At 56.7% G+C, this 16,773-nt stretch overlaps 1 protein-coding gene across 3 annotated transcripts in view; it reads left to right on the top strand.

Moving 5' to 3' along the window:
* Positions 1–16,773, top strand: part of SLC6A6 (solute carrier family 6 member 6) — a 94,212-nt gene that overhangs the window by 12,787 nt on the left and 64,652 nt on the right. The window contains exons 1-2 of one of the 3 annotated variants that reach the window (XM_007115625.4): positions 3,479–3,753; positions 16,275–16,312. Coding sequence is in view for 1 of the 3 variants with exons in the window: in XM_028479803.2 (XP_028335604.1) it covers positions 16,275–16,312 (38 nt within the window). In the remaining 2 variants the exon portion in view is untranslated. Of the gene's footprint in view, positions 1–3,478; positions 3,754–16,274; positions 16,313–16,773 lie in introns of those variants that run through there. The other 2 variants (XM_007115626.4, XM_028479803.2) reach the window with 2 other exon arrangements.

Below are 16,773 nucleotides of genomic sequence, written 5' to 3' on the forward strand. Positions count from 1 at the left end.
CTCTCCCCGCAATTGATTTCTGTTCTTGGAATGGGAGGAGTCAGTCCCCACGGAATTTCAGGCCAGGATGTGGCTTCGGAAGGAAACCTCTGCCTGGGTTTCCTTGAAGGTCCCTCCTCCTGCCAACATGTTCACTTCCTTGGTGCTCACAGCCTTGTCCTGGAGCTTCAGACACCCCACCCTGGCAGGGGGACAGGGACGTGCCCAAAGGACAGCCGGCTCTCACACTCAGCCCTTCGCAGGGAACTGGCCGGGTGGGGACTGGCCCCTGGGGAGCCGCATCCCCACGTGAGGGGGTGGTTGCTGCCTCTCGGCTCCACGTGACTGTAGGTAGGTGCCCTGAGGTGGCTCCATCTTGCCACCTTTTCCAGAGAAAGCAGACATTCAAGTTTGTAAAATGTCAACTCTTCCAAACTTTCATTCACGGCAATTAACTCAAAATAGTTTAAAGCGCAGCGGAGGCCCAAGAAGTACATCTGGGAGCCGGATTCAGTGCAGAAGCACCAGCCCCGGGCAAGTTTGAGACCTCTTGTCACAATGGCTCAATGAGGCCGGACTATGAGCTCCTATTATGGATGAGGAAACTGAGGCCCAGAGAGCGGGCATGCAGGCCCAAGTCCCAGCAGAAGGGGGTTGGAACCTGGGGGTCTCTGGCCTCCATGCTAGCTCTCCCCACCTCGCCCGGCCCTTCTCTGCCTCTTGCTGCTTTGCCTTGGGGTGGAGGTTGGAGCATTTCCTGGTGCCTTTCCTCCTCCTCCTCCTCCTCCTCTCCCTCTCCCTCTCCTGCCCTCTGGGGTTCGGTTGCGGTCTGGCAACCACAAAAGGCCCCAGAATCCCTTCAGTTAAGAGTGTGGCCTCTGGAACTAGATGGCCTGCTGAGTGGCCTTGGGCAAGTTACTTAATTTCTCTGTGGCTCAGTTTTCCTTTCTGTAAAATGGGGGAGATTAATAGTACCAACCTCACAGGGTGGTTGCAAGGATTTGGCAGGTTAAGATATTTAAAGGCATCGTACGGCGCCCGGCATGTAGCTAAGCGCCATCCGAGTGTTCGTTAAAATAAATGCAACGAACATTTGTTGAGTACCTGCTGTGTGCCAGGCCCAGGTCTCGATGGAGGCACAGAGGACAAGGTCGTGTCCCTCGTGGAGTTGATGGTCTAGAGGAAGAAGGCAGATGGTTGAAAGGGCCTCATCCGTGGTCCTGCACCGATAGCGTCTGCGCTGCACTGGCCCACCTGGAGGTCAGCCGATCCAACAGGCCTTTCCAAATGGCAGCGCTGGACATGCCACTGCCATTGCTCGCTCCCTGCGTTACCTTTGCTTAGGGCCCCCCAGTCCTGCCAGCAGGCCTACGCACAGCAGATCCCTCTGCCTGGAACACACTCCCTCTCCCTTCCCCTCAACCCTCTGGCTTAGTCACAGCCTCCTCGCGGTTCAAACCTCCACTCCGTGGTCACTTCCCTGCGCTGTGACCTGCCTCTCTGTGCTGTGTGCAGTGACACACGGGGGCCTGGGGAGTTTCTGCTTTGCCGTCAGCTCCTTCAGCTCGGGGGAGCCTCACGCCCATCAGGAGAAGGGGACAGGTGCGGGGACCCAGTCGCTCCATCTCCAGCTTTGGTTTCCTCACCTATAAAAGGGGGGCAGGTACTCTGAACTCAAAGGAGAGAGCTGAGGTGCCCAGAGTAGCTGCCACCCGGGGTGGCTGGGGTGCTAGAGGCACCGCTGGTCCCTCGGTGCTTCCTGGAGGAAGGGGCACCTGGGCCAGCTGAGAGGGGCAGGGAAGCCTCTGGAGAAAGGTGCAGGAGGGTATGTGCCAGTGTCTGGCTTGGCTGGAGCTGCCATGGGAGCAGCCTCTAGAAAGTCAAGATGGAGCCAGAGAGCAGGAGCCTCAGTGAGGAAACCAGGGAGAGATGAAGGGTCACCCCCGGAATCCTGCTCCTCACATCCCCGTAAGCCTTCCGGGGCCGCTCCGAAGAGGGTGTTACACAGCACTTTCAGGAGGTGGATACAGGCTGGGCCAGGTATGGCAACGGGGATGCCTCTCTATGGGGCCTGTTTGGTGTTTCTTCTTTCAGCCTCAATCTAAAAGGTTCTCTGCACACAGCCTCCCAGGTGCAGAGACGGAGTGAGAGAAAGTGAGAGACCAGCACTGGGCTCAGAGAGGGGAAGGGCATGCTGGAAGTCACACGGCACTTCCCTCAGGCCTGGCCAGGACGTGGATGTGGAACGTGGTCTCTGAGGACCTGCTCATGCAAATAAGGACAAGAATAATGGCACATTCCCCATTTTTAAAAAATTTTATTTATTTATTTTTGGCTGCATTGGGTCTTGGTTGCTGCGTGCAGGCTTTCTCTAGTTGCCACGAGCGGGGGCTACACTTCATTGCGGTGCACGGGCTTCTCACTGTGGTGGCTTCTCTTGTTGCGGAGCACCGGCTCTAAGCGCGCGGGCTTCAGTAGTTGTGGCACCTGGGCTCGGTAGCTGTGGCTCGCGGGCTCCAGAGCGCAGGCTCAGTAGTTGTGGCGCACGGGCTTAGTTGCTCGTGGCATGTGGGATCTTCCCGGACCAGGGCTTGAACCTGTGTCCCCTGCATTGGCAGGCGGATTCTTAACCACTGCGCCACCAGGGAAGCCCCACATTCCCCATTTTCATTTAAAAATAGACACTCACTTGGCACTTCTGTGCTGGGAGCTCTTCTGAGCTCTTTGCACTGTTAACCTTGGGTCTTCATAGCAGCCAGAGAAGATAAATTCCATTATTCATATTTCCATTTTACAGATGAGGAAACTGAGGTAAGGAAGAGAGCCTGAGTAGTCCCCCAAGGTCACCCAGCCAGGGCAAAGCCAAGAAGCCGGGGTGGTTTCACATCACTTTCTCAGGTCACCCTCCAGCCTGGGGGAGGCGGGAGGGTGGAGTGGCTGTGCCTGGTTTTTTTGGGGGGGGGGTTGGGGGGGTGCATACAGAGGCTCAGAGAACCTGGATGCCGCCCAGGAAGACGCAGTGTAGTGCTTCAGACCTCACCACTCAAGGAGCCGTGGCCCCACCCCATGAGCCAGGTGGGTGGCGAGTGGTGAGCTTGGTGGCTCCTGTTGGGAGGGAGCGAGTAGGCGTCGTGGGCTCTCTCGTTCCTAATCGGAAGACAGGAGGGGGCTGAGGACCCGCTGCACTCACTCCTTGGCTCCAGGGTTTGGAAGTAAAGGGTTTCCTCGAAAAGAGCGCTCTAAGCGGGCAGGCGGGGGACCGAGTGCTCGCCCGCCGCATGAGGGTGTGTGCACGCGCGCTCGGCGAGCCCGGGCTCTTTGTGTCCGAGCCCGAGCGCGCGTGCGTGTGCGGTGTGTGTGCGTGCGTGTGTGTGTGTGTGCGCGTGTGTGTATGTGTGTGTCCGCGTGTGGGGCGGGGCTGGCGTCCCGGCCCCGCCCCCGCCCCGCCCCCGCCCCGGCCAAGCTGGTATTTTTCCACCCAGCAGGATGGGTGATGCTGAGAGCTGCCTGCTCAGACAACAGACACGCGAGGTCAGGAAGAAGCCGCTTATAAATTACCGCTTCCTCCGCGCCGCCGCCAGCGCCGAGCTTCGGGTCCTGGCTGCAGCACCGCTCGCTGGCCGGCGCCGAGTCCCGAGGACCGCGAGCTCAGAGGCCGAGCCCAGCCTAGAGGGAGCGCCGAGCGCGGACCCCGCGGGCCACAGATCGAGCCGGCTGGCAGTCCTCGGTGAGCGGAACCGAGCGCAGCCGAGTGCAGCGCCGCGGCCGCCCCAGGTACCGAGGGAGAGGGAGCCGGGCGCGCGGAGCCCCCTCCCCATCCCCGCGCCCCAGCTAGCCCCGACCTCCTCCCCGCCCGGGGACCCCGTTCCGGCGCCCCTTTCACCACCCAGGGAGGGACGGAGGGTCGCCCGCTCAGACCCCTGCGGGGCTGTTATTGTTTCCCGGGCGAAGGGGCTCGGGCTTCTCGTGCAGGAGCCAGGTGTGTGTGTGTGTGTGTGTGTGTGTGTGTCTCTTTTGGTGTCTCGATCTCACTGGGGGTCTACATGTCTCTCCGTGTGTGTCTGTGTGTTTCTGAGGGTGGCTGTTTCTCCATGTTCCCAGCAGCATGCACTTGTGTGTCCCAATGTGTGCCTGCCGTTCTGTGACCTGCGCCGTGCGTGTGTGTGTTCTGGTGTGTGTCTGTGATACCTGTGTGGCTGTGTCTTCAGATGTTTGCTCTTGTGTGTCCTGGAGTGTGTCTGTGTGAACCTGTGTGTGTGTGACTGTACCTCCGAGTACCTGGCTGTGCACGTGTGTGTCCCAGAGTGTGGCTCTGTCTCTGGGTCCCTGGTTTCGGACACTCATGTGCCCTCGACTGTACCCGAGGGAGTGTCCCCGGTGCCTAGAGGGCCACACAGCCAGAGCTGGTTCTCCAGGGCAGGCGCTGAGTGGGTAGAGGTGATAGGGCGGCACGGCTCCAAGGGTGCTGCCTGTGTGCCGCGTGCAGGTGGCAGTGCCAACGTCCAGCAGCCTTCAGTGGCAGGATCCAGGCCCCGAGGGGCAGCTGGGAGCCAAGTGGACAGCGGGCAGGGAGAGCAGGACACCTCCATCTCTAGACTTCTCCCTTCCTTCTGGGGGTTCCTCTTTTGAGCTGGAGGTTCTGGTCCCCGTCCCACTAGGAAAGCCAGAGAGAGGATCTCAGGGATTTCATCCTCCAAGCGCTGAGGTTTTGTCCTGGACCGGAGGGGGACCTCTGGGCTACCCTCCCTGGCACTCAGAGGGAGGTGTGTGCTGGGCAGGGCCACCGGCCTGGCTATTTTGGTCACTGCCCAGCCTCTGCCAGATCCTGGCCTCCCCCAAGACCAGCCCCAAAAGATTGGGAGGCAGCCTGGACCCCCATGTCCTGCCTGGAGAAATAAATCGGCTCAGTAACCGCCCGGACGCTTGAACAGAGGGTCTTGGGGCTGAGGTTAAGAGGCACGTGGCTCCATTTGGACTCGGGTGAATTGGCCCGTGCTTTGGCACCGCTGATGTTCAAATGAATGTCATGGGGGAGATCTTTTCTAAATTTCTTTTTAATTTTTGCTTGGCTGGAAAGGAGGGGATCTCATCCAGAGTCTCCCAGCCAGAAGGAGTTTATTTTTATGAGAAAGAGCCGGTGAGCGCTTAGCAACTGCCTGCCTCCCTCTCGACCAGCGAGTCATCCGGGGAGTGTGGGGTGGGCACGAGGGAGGTGCGGTGTGGGGGCGGAGTGGCAGGAGGAATTTCATCAGGATGGTTTTGGGGGCGTTTGGAGGGGGCCCGCGGGCACTGGCTGAGAGCCCACCAGAGCGTAGGAGTGGGGGACCGGCTAGGGGTCTTGGGCCTGGCTCAGCCCCCTGTTGACCTTGGGCAAACTTTTTTTGTCCTCTGTTTCCTCATCTGTAAAATGGGTGGAGTAAAGTGGCTAGGGGGTAAGCTGAGAACGAAAGGCAGGAGCTCTTCCCCAGGGAGTTGAGTCCAAGTACTGCGCCTCTGTCTTAGTCGGCAGGCGACCTTGGGTGATTCCCTCAGCCGCTTTGAACCTCAGCTTCGCTGTCTGGGCAGCAAGGACGCCAAAGCCGGCCTCGCTGCGTCCTTGAGGGGATTGAGGGAGATGAGGCTGAATAAGCCTGTGGTAAGCTGTAAAGCCGGGCTCGGCTTCGGAGCTGCCGATTAGAGGGTGTCACGAGGTCCTAGGTCACTGTGGTGTGTGGCAAGGGCCAAGGCTCACTCTCGAGCTCTTGTCCTTCGGGGATGTCCTTGTACTGACCTGCGGCACAGCCACAGTCACCTCCCCTGCCCCTTCCCTCCCATCCCATCCTGCGGAGCTCTGGTCCTATCTGCTTTGTGGAGTCGGGAGGCCCCAGCGAGCGGGTAGTGCCCCTTTTACAGATGAGCCAGCTGAGAGCCGCCCAGGGGACTTTGCCTTGACTGGACAGCAACAGGATTGGGCTTCAAAGGCCTTCCCTGGGCCAGCCGCGAGTTTGGGCTCTGTGGGGCTTTAGTCACTGATGTCCTGGGGAGTTGAAATTGGACCAGGACCTGGGGAGAACAAGGGACAAGGGCTCCGGGTCTTCAGGGGTGGAGGGTGAGTGCGCGGGCCCCAGTGGCACCTGGATTCCACCGCTGGTTACTCGTTCTCCCGTCTCTGTGCCTCTCAGGGTGCCCTGCCACTCTTCCTACTCAAGTGTCGGCCCCCCACGAGGCAGTGTGGGCTCTGGGGATGGTGTTTTCTAACTCACCGCCTATCAGCTTGTCAAAGGATTTGGGAGCCTGTGAGACTTTATCTGAAAGTCTTTTCAAAGGTCCCGAAATGATAAGACACTTGTGAGTCATTCAGCACGTTCCTGTATGTAGGAAAGAGGTGAAAAATAAATTACAAGGAACACCTGGGATGCAGCCTGGTCACAGCTGGAAGGGGTCTGGGTGGGAATTCGGGCTGGCCTTGGAACCCCAGGGCCACCCGCCAGGTGTGGGCTGACCACCCCCCACCCCAACTTGTGTCGGATTCTTCGGGGCTGCATCTCCGAAGAATGCAATCCCGTGTTGCAATCCCGTCTCCAATCTCCGTGTTGGCTAACTTATCTTGGCCAAAGTGTTTGTTTGAATTTACGGGTTCTGGGGAGGAGCCCTGGGTGTGGAAATGCCCAGGGTGGCCTTCAAGTGTGAATGGGAGCTCTTTTGTAACATGCCTTGTTTCTTTGCTGTTGTCAGTTCTGGCCAGGCACTGGATTTGGGGCAGAATATCGGCTTTCGGGGAGCTCACAGCCCAGAGGGAGATGGGCAGCGCGGCAGCGCTGAGACCATGCTGCGCGTGGGTGCCGACACTGAGCGTGCCCAGATGGCAGGGTCGCAGGCAGGAGGCGTTTCAGCCTCTTAGAGGAGGTGATGCTGGAGCTGGCAGCTTCTGTGGGCAGAGGAACGGGGTGGGCTGGCGTTCCGGGCAGGGGGCATAGCAGGTGCAAAGGGACAGGGCGTGAAATGGCCAAGCGTGTTTGTAGAACCAGCCTCACAGGGACCCAGCCGGAGAGAGGGATAAGAGCCAGGCGTGGCGGGCCTTGAGCGCTGGGTAAATGGGGTTAGGCTTTATTCTGAAGGCAGCAGAGATAGAAATAGCGTCAGGCTGGGTTTGGGGACAGCAGTGTCGAAGCCAGTTAAACCCGGGAGTGCGGGAGACCCTCATGGTGAGTGAGGAACTAGGCTGAGGTCCAGGACCGAAGGTGGCCGGGCCACTGCTAGTCAGGGCACAAAGCACTTTCCATGCCAGCGAATCTTGCCCTGAGCTCTTTTTGTAAACATGGGGTGAAGGCCCGGACATGCTGTCTAACAAGTACACAGGCCATTAACTGTGCCTCCGACCTCCCCGGAGCACACAGCCCTGGCGCCTTGGGTGAATTACGTCTGTCCTGGACGAGGCTTCTTTCGGGGTTTGCCTGCCCACCTCACCTGCTCAGAGGCTCCCTCTGGAAACCTAAGCTGAGGGGCAGGGATTAGGGGTGGTGGGGAGAGGGCAGAGAGAATGGAAATTGCTCTTCTGTTTCTGAAAGCCAACGTAGAAACAACAAATCACCCAACACAATCAAAGGGGGGGCGGGGTGTGGGGGGAGGGGCGGGTCGCCTTAACTCTAGTCAGGCATCAGAATTACCTGAGTGACTTTGTACACATTCAGGTTCCCAGGCCTGGACATACGGAATCTGAATCCCCAGGGCGTGGAGCCTAGGAATCTGTATGTTTACAAGTTTTCAACTGTGACTGTCAGAAATACGTATATGAAAATTGAGATATAATTTGCATTCAGTGAAATGCAAAGATTCTGTTACAGTTTGCTGAGTCTTGATACACCCGTGTAACCACCATCCAGATCAAGATATAGAAAATTTCCAGCTCCCCTGGAAAGTTGACTTGTGCCCTTCCCCTCCCAGAGGCAACCAGTTTCTGATTTCTATCATCATGAGTTTTGCCAAGCCTAGAACTGGATGGATTTGCATGGTATATACTCTTTTGTGCCTGGCTTCTTTCTGCTTGTTGATTTGAAGATACATTCGTGCTGTTGAGTATATGCATAGTTCGGTCCTTTTATTGCGGAGGAGTAAACCATCATATGGATGCCTCACAGTCTGTTTATCCACTCTCCTGTGGATGGGCATTTGGCTTGTTTCCAGTTTGGGGTGATTGTGAATGAAGCTTCTATGAGCCTTCGTGTACAAGTCTCTTTGTGGGCATGTATTTTCATTTCTCTAGGAGTGGAACTGCTGGGGCGTAGGGTAGATATTTGTTAACTTTATGAGAAACTGCCCAAAGAGTCTCTCTTTTTTTTTTTTTTTTTTTTTTTTTTGCGGTATGCGGGCCTCTCACTGTTGTGGCCTCTCCCGTTGCGGAGCGCAGGCTCCGGACGCGCAGGCCCAGCGGCCACGGCTCACGGGCCCAGCCGCTCCGCGGCACGCGGGATCCTCCCAGACCGGGGCGCGAACCCGGTTCCCCTGCATCGGCAGGCGGACGCGCAACCACTGCGCCACCAGGGAAGCCCCAAGAGTCTCTTTTAATTATGAAAACAATAGACCTCAAGCGATACAGCACTGTACAAACAAAAGGTGGTGCTTAAAGATCATTTTTTTAAAGTGCAATCTAGTCTTCAGTCGTCAGTCCATCGTCTCTATCTTCCTATAATAACAATAAAAGCCTTTAAGATTATACATTTTCCTCCGCATACAGCTTTGACTGTACACCTCAGATATCTAGATGGACATATTTTCCTTTTTATTCTTTTTAGATCAGTTTTCATTTCAGTTTTGATTTCCTCTTTGACCCAGGGTTATTTAGCATAATCTGTTCAGCAAGCTAGCTGTAGTTCTGTTTTGTTGTTAACGAAAATGACATCATACTGTTCTTGGTTCTGCCACTTAACGCTATTCAAACAACAGACCATTGTGGAACGGTCGCTTGTCAGAACATACAGATCTCCAGGCCATTCTGAACAGCTAGTCTGCATGTGGGGATCACTGACCGAGTCTGGCCTGTCTTAATCACCGCGAGTACTGCCACCTTAGTGAATGAAACGCTTCCACCCAATGGCTTTGAACTTACTCTGAAGGTGGGCAGAGAAGCAGCCCAAGGCAGCTCAGTATTCTGAGATGGGAAGGAACCAATACTTTTTCGGCACCACTGGGTCCTATCTCCCTTCCTGCATTTAAGCCCTGTGCCTGACTTGGGGGTTCTTACCTCCATCTTCTAGAAGAGTTCATCCAGTCTCAGAAAAGTGACTTAGACCGCCCCTCACACAGCTGGGACCTGGGAAGGAGAACCGGAACCACTGTGCGTCCTCGTTCCACGCACATGCTTTTTAATGAGCACCTACAAGGTGTCTGGCATGGGGCCAAAGCCAGAGGGAGGGATAAACAGATAGAACAGCCCCTGGGCTCAAGGAGCTCACAGTCTCATAGGAGGGGAGAAGGTCTGTATCAGGAAGAGGGTAATGAACAATCCCAGCGGATCATGCCAAGGGCAGGGAACCCAGGGAAGCTGTCGGGGAGGGTGCGCGGTTGGTCCACTGGCTGGGAGTGTGGGGACTCTGGGGTCATGGAGTGAAGCCTCCCTGCCCACCCACTTAACGGATGGGGAGACTGAGGTCTGAATGAGGCCTAGATCAACCAGAGGGCCATTATTCACAGACTTAAGGTTCTCCCCCTCCCCACCCCGACCCACCTGCCATTCAGTGCTGATGAAGTTAAGGACAGTGTGTTTACTTCTGTCTTCACACTTTCGATGACTCTCTTCACAGCTCTCCGATGCTGATTGTGTCAGGGCAGTGGGAAGCGGGAGGGAAGGGCCAAGCCACACTGATCCGAAGGATTCCTTGGGCTTGGCTGTGCAGGAGACACCCCTGCAGCCTCTGGAACAGGGCTTCCTGGGCAGTGGAACCATCTGCTCAGGGAGGAGCGGGGAGCCCGGCTCTGGTGGGCAGCTCTGGCCACTGTGCGGGACGGAACGGAGGCAGGTGGGAGAGGGCTGGCGGGTGTCCCTGCTGGAGGGCGGGGCAGCTGCCTTCTGGGTCCGCTCACCTTGGGTCCTCACTGGACAGGCACCGGCCCCCAGCTTTGCCCCCGCCCTCCTCCACTGAGCGGAGGCTGGGACCACATCTCTGCGGGGTCCCTAGTGTGGACGTTCTGAGAGTTGTTTCCTTCGCACCGCTCTCCTTTCCACTTTCCTGCAGAAGGTCCTTAACACAGCCAGGTTGCCAGCCACAGGTTGCCGTCACCTGGTGGCGGTGGAGGGGTGTGGTTGGCCTTGGGTTTCAGCAGAGTCATGCTTCCTGGGGGAGGGGCTGCAGAAGGGGGCGGTCCTGAAGGCTCTGCCCTTTTGCCCCATGGCCATTTGGCACCTGGAGACAGAGGGCTGCTCAGCCCTGATGGTGGACTCAGGCCATGATTTTAAGAACATTCATTCTGTCACCAGATGGCACCTGGGGTCTCCTCTCTGGGTGGGTGCCACCACAGCTCAAGACAGCAACCTCCTCACCAGCCTCCGTGCCTCCTGGGCTCTGTAGCGTCGGGGGCCGGCTCTCAGCATGTCACTCTCCTGCTTCCAAGCCTTCTGTGGCTCCCTAGTGCTTTGTGAAATCAAGTCCAAACTCCTTAGCCTGGCCTTCAGCGCCCTTCACGATCTGGCTCCTGGCCAGTGTTTATTCTCATCTGCCACCACTTCTCTCTGTTCCCTGTGATCTGGCTGGTTTCTGCTCTTACTTAGTCCGAGCCTCAGGCTCTCAGCCCTGCCCAGACCTCAGCCCGAAAGGCTCTTCCTCTCTTCCCTCCTAATTCCCACTCTTTGAGGGCCAGCTCGAGGCCACCTGCTTCATGAAGGCTTCCTGGAACCCCTTAATGGTGCGTGACACACCGTAAGCTCCCAACAGAGATCCTCTGAGTCGAAGTGGACTTAACCTCGCCCTGCTCTGAGCCCTGTGGACCTTTTCTCTGGCTGGAACCCAGACCTGTGTGCTCTTACCTTTTTTCCAGCCACCTGACCAGAGGCACATCAGGGGAGTGACAAATGCCCCAGCAGCCAGCCAGCACGGGGCCTGGCGCACAGTAGGTGCCCAGCACAGAAATAGAGGCCGTCTGATTCCCTCTGTCCCGAAATGAGAGCCTATGATTTGGACATCTGAGTGGGTCCAAGCTTGGAAATTATATCCACCCATCACTATCCATCCTTCCAACGAATGTTTGTTCTAGACCCTGTCGTAGGCCCTGGGGATGTGGCAGGTGAACAGGATGGACCAACTCATGCCCTCAGGGAGCTGACCACTAGAGTTAAGTGAACTGTTACAGGAGCACTGCAACACCAGGGTTTGGATGCCCTTGGCCACTGGCTTGCTGTGTGACCTAGGCAAGTCCTTTCCCTGCTCTGTCCTAATCTGTAAGGAAGCTTCACGTCTGAGGGAAATACCTGCTGAGTGAAGGGGGGAAAGACCCTTGTTTCTCTCTGTTGGGGAGCTCATGTCACTACCTGGGTGATGGTCCTGTGGGATTTGATTGTAGTCCCATCGGTTTTCAGGATGTTTTAGCCCTCGCTCTGAAAGGGGGCACCCGATTTGGGGACGGGAGTTCCGAGATGCCCTGAGCAGAGCTGTAGCAACAGAATTTTAGTGGAAAACACTTCCTTGGAGAAGAAAGTGGGGTTTCTTTTAAAAATATTTATTTATTTGGTTGTGCTGGGTCTTAGTTGCGGCAGGCGGGCTCCTTAGTTGCGGCACGTGGGCTCCTTAGCCGCAACAGGCGAACTCTTAGTTGTGGCATGCACGTGGGATCTAGTTCCCGGACCAGGGGTGGAACCCGTGTCCCCTGCGTTGGGAGCCTGGAGCCTTAACCACTGCGCCACCAGGGAAGTCCCAGAAAGTGGGTTTTTATTCCATCACTAGCAGAAGAGTATAGATCAGAATAGACCTTTAAAAAAAAAAAAAAAAAGACCCAACCTGCCAGGCTCTGTCGCGGGGACAAGGTGTGGGGTGTTTGCAAAGGATTGCATCCCAGGCCTGAGAAAACAGTACTAGTCGCTGCAAAATCGTCTCCCACGGGCAGCTCCTGGCCTCCCGTATGGTTTGTGTTGTCCACTCAGAGTTTTATAAAATCGAGCCAGTATTTTTTCAATGTGGGTTATGTGGGGGTTTTTTTTGCATCTGCCTCTGGCCACTTGGTTTCTCTGAACGGCCCTCCGTTGGTTGGGACCCGGCTGCCTCGAGGCAGGGACGTGCTGCCGGTGGATCCTGGGCAGGTGGGAGCCTTCCTGCTGTGTTCCTTCAGCAGGACTGATGGTGCAGCGTAGGGAAAGAGGGATTCCTACCCCTTTCCGGGGACCCGTAGCGCTTTCCAGGGGCATTTCAGGGCTGGAGCAGGAGAAATCCAGCCACCCCTGCCTGCACGCTGCTCTGCGGCGGGCTGGGGGGTGGCCTGGCTGCAGCACGCACCTCCCAGGGCAGCCTCCTCTGCCAACCTCCGCTGGGAGTTCCGGGGGGCGCTGCAGGCAGAGAGGGTGATTTGCCTCCTTAAGCGCTCAGCCTTCTGGAGAGAGGACAAGGCAGCCGGTCTGCCAAAACCCGCACATCTGAGATCTGTAATTTTTTCCGTGTATTTTGTCACCTTGGCTGAGCCGTGAGTTAAGTCCGACGGTCCGCACCTACTCACTAAGCCCTGTGTCCCCTCCCCTCTCCTGAGCCGTCCGGGGGTTTGTCGTTAGTTGGGAGGCTGGGGAAGCTGGAGAATTTTTCTTCCCTCTCTCAACATTTCATTACGTTTGACCCCTGCCTGCCATTCCCCCAGGCCTAGGGGTTGTGGGTGCATCTCGGCTCTGCCCTGGGATGTTGCAAGAACAACAGGGGTCATTATAACATATACCAGCACTCCTCAGACTTGGAAGATGGCGGCCTCACTCGCGAGCTTGTGAAAATGCCCCTTCCCCGCCAGGAGGGCTAAGGTGGGGCTGGGATTCTGCAGTTCTAACCAGCGCTCAGGTGCTGCCGCCGTTGCTGGTCTGTACGGGTAGGGCACACTTTGAGTGAAGGAGGTTAATCATAGCTTTTGCCACACTTTGTAAGCCTGGCCCTGTGCCGGATAAGCATCATCTTCCTAATCATCACAAAAGGTACCATCGTTCCCATTTTGCATGTGAAAAGCTGAGGCCCCAGAGAGAGCAGGTAACTTGCCCGAGGTCGCACAGCCGGGAGGCACTGAGCCAGGCCAAGCTCTCTGGGCCGGTGCCACCCTGGAGAAAGGCTGCTGGTGGGGAAGCCCTTTTCTGCTGAATGGTGTCCGTGGTCCAAAAGCCACAGGAGGCTTTTCAAGGCAGCCAAGTCGGATGTAAATCAAGGAGAGCCAGGGGCCAGCCAGGCCGCGTTGACAGCAGGGTGGCCCAAGGCAGTGTGTCAGGACCAGGCCCGCTGCGGGATTTGGTGCTGGCGTGCGGCCTGGTTGGGGGAGCAGCTGGGAGATGCTCACAGCTCCTGTACGACCGGTGTGGGGCCTGCCTGGAGCCCAGAGGCACCAAGTCACACTTACTGCCTCCCCGTTATTTAGCTAACTCCCAGGATGCAGGGCTGGCTGGAGGGTCAGCAACGGGACAGGCGGAAGCTGGGACCTGGTGCTTTAGTTGTTTAAAGGCTGGCTCACCCTTGCGGTCACATGGGCACTTTCCCTGAATTGGCGGTCTGCTCTGGGGACTGAGGGGCTGTGGTCTGCCTGGCTGGGCCTTCATTTTTACCCTAGACACCTGCCCCAAGCAGCTGGGAGGAGTAGAATAGATTTAGAGTCTGGGTCCTCAAACTGTGGTCCCTGGACGAGCAGTCTCAGCATCACTCTGGGAGTTGGTTAGAATGCAGTATCTCCGTCCCTACCCCAGCCCTGCTGACTCAGACCCTGGGGTTAGTACCCAGTCCTCTGTGTTTCAGCAAGCCCTCCAGGCTTAACTTTGAGAAGGGCTGATTTCTCCATCTCCAGCCAGATGCCCAGGGGTAGGGGAAGATCATTCCTAACCTTTGCAATTGGCTAGAGTACCAGGGCCGCAGGAGGACCGCAGATGTCATTTCATCTGTGCCTCCCTTTTCTGATGGCCCGAGTGTCAGAGAGATAAAGAGACATGCATAAACTTACACCGCAAATTCAAGGCAGATTTGGGTCTGGGTTCTTAGGGTTGCAAGTGGCAATAATCAGTTCAAACCTTTACTGGCTCCTTTAACAGAAAAACCCAGAGCGTACTTCAGGTATGGCTGGATCCAGATGCCGAGAGATGTCACTGGGGCTCAGTTTCTTTCTCTCCCTTTCTGGCTCCATGTCCCTCCTCTGTTGGCCCCATTCTCCTTGGGGTGCCCCCAGCTGCACAGGGTGTTGCCCGCCCGCACCCCCAGCAAAGCCACCCCAGCCTAGAAAGAGCTTTCTTTTTTCCCAGTATTTTCAGCCCAAGTCCCTGTTGTCACTCTCAGTGTCCAGTCTTGGTCATGTGCCTGTCCTGGAGCCAATCATGACAGCCCTCTGATTGGCTCAGCCTGGCTCATACACCCAACCCTGGAAATAGGAGGTGGGCTCAGCCCACCCAGAACCCCATGGGCTGAGAGTGGCATGTGGGAGTCTCCAGGGGGAATAGATGCAGGCTGTCCCCAGAGAAAAGGGTCCAGGTGCCAGCACAGTAGCTAGAGATACAGGGACTTGGTGCCATTTTTATTCTCCTCTGAGCTGGACTCACGCAACTGCTAATGTCTCACCTCAGATAAAATTATACTCTCGTTCCTCCGGTTCCTTTAGCATTGTGCCTGTAATTGTGCATTGAACACGCTACCTTCGTTTCCCCTTTGTCCCTCTTCCCTTGGTATGGTCCTGGATAACCAGGAACACATTGCCACTTCCACCACCCACACCTGCTGCAGACATTACTAATCCACCCAGACTTCACAGAGCCGTGCGTCCACCCAGAGAATGAAGCCTCCGTGGCATCCATGTCAGCCCCTCCTATGTGATTCCAGGCTCCAGGAGAGTGGCGACCTCAGCTGTCTTGTTCACTGCCGGGTTCCAGTGCCTAGAACGGTACCTGGCATATAGTAGATGCTCAATAAATAATCGACTCAGCATTCCTACACACAGTGCCTCAGACACAGTGGGTGCCCATGTGAGCCTGGTGAACGTGGGAGCCCAAACACGGCAATGAGGTTGTCTAATTTGGGGGACAGGGGGCTCTGTAGACTGCTGGAACCCAGTTCTGAGTCTGGGGAAGAGGCCCCAAGGGCAGGGCTGCACGTACAGAGAGGAAAGAAGTGAGCAGCCCTGGAGGCCTCTCTGCTCTTCCACCACAACCCCCTTCCTTCCCTGCTAATCTGTTTAACTGTTCATTGAAGTGTAAGGTCTTCCTTGATAAGGAAGCATTTCCTGGTTTTCTGCATTTTTTATTCCGGGAAACCGGGAGAGCCTTCCAGCACAGCTCTGCTGGTGGATTGAGGCAGAGGTGATCTGCCCCCACTTGCATTGCATTGTTTCCCAGCCCAGTCCCAAAGAACAGAGGTGGTCTATTTAAAAAAAAAAAAAAAAAAAAAAAAGGCTTCAGGGGTCAGTCACACGTGGGGACTCTACTTGGCTCAGCACAGTTCAACAGACTTCCCTGGCACCGTGATGCTCAACCTCTAACCAGGTGCTGAGTATCAGGTTCTCCATCTGGCTCTGGCGCACCCCTGCGCTCACGGGGGACGGTCACTCACAGACCTGGGCAAGTGGCTGAGCTCGTGGGGGGCTCGGGGGAGCGCAGGCTTGGCTTCAGGGGTCAGTCACACGTGGGGACTCTACTTGGCTCAGCACAGTTCAACAGACTTCCCTGGCACCGTGATGCTCAACCTCTAACCAGGTGCTGAGTATCAGGTTCTCCATCTGGCTCTGGCGCACCCCTGCGCTCACGGGGGACGGTCACTCACAGACCTGGGCAAGTGGCTGAGCTCGTGGGGGGCTCGGGGGAGCGCAGGCTTTTGGATTAGGGCTGGGGAGCTGCTTACCTCTTCTCAGCCAGCAGGAAGAGCCTTTCCCCTCCTGAGCGCAGGCTGGGCCACCCACCCCTCCCAGCTCTGGTTCTTGCCACTGACAATTTCAGGGATGCTGCCCCCGGGCGAGGGGTGTGTGAGCGTGTGCCTGCGTGCGAACACGTGCGAGTGTGTGCAGGAGCCCCTCCCAGTTGTGTGTGCTGGGTGGTCACGCGGAGTAGAGTCTGGATCCTGAGGACATCACACCCTGACCAGATCTCTTCTTTCCTTCTCTGCCTTCTTTCCTTGCAATAGGTCCAGAACAACAGCGCTTTGTGAGGAGCCTCCAAAACGTAAGTGGCAGTTGACCTCCCCATGGTCTCGGTGTCTCGCCACAGGTGGCAGTGACCCACGGGGCGCGCTCAGGATCTCAGAGGAAGAGACAGAGCCCCCGAGGCCCCGGGACCTCGTCCACAGGTCACCTCTGGGTGGCGGGTCCACGGCCCGGCTTGGCCACCTGTGCCCATCGGTGGCAGGGAGGTAGCCCTGCAAATGGGCTGAGCACTGATTTCGGAGTCCTGGCCTGGACCCCAGCCTGGCTCTGCACCAGGCAGTGAGGGGGCCTTCGTGGAGTTGCCCCTAAGGTTCGGGGTCAGAAGCGTGTGAAAGGGTGAGCTGCTTGGCTCCCAGCAGACAGGATGCTCTAGGAATCGGGCTGCTGTCCCAACTGTCTCTTTACTGAACGTTTTATTTTTAAAAAATGGAAAACCTTCAAGAAAGTTGCACGAATGTTACAGTGAACTCCTCTAAGTCC

Source organism: Physeter macrocephalus, chromosome 18 (assembly GCF_002837175.3).
Source record: "Physeter macrocephalus isolate SW-GA chromosome 18, ASM283717v5, whole genome shotgun sequence".
NCBI classification, from domain to species: domain Eukaryota; kingdom Metazoa; phylum Chordata; class Mammalia; order Artiodactyla; family Physeteridae; genus Physeter; species Physeter macrocephalus.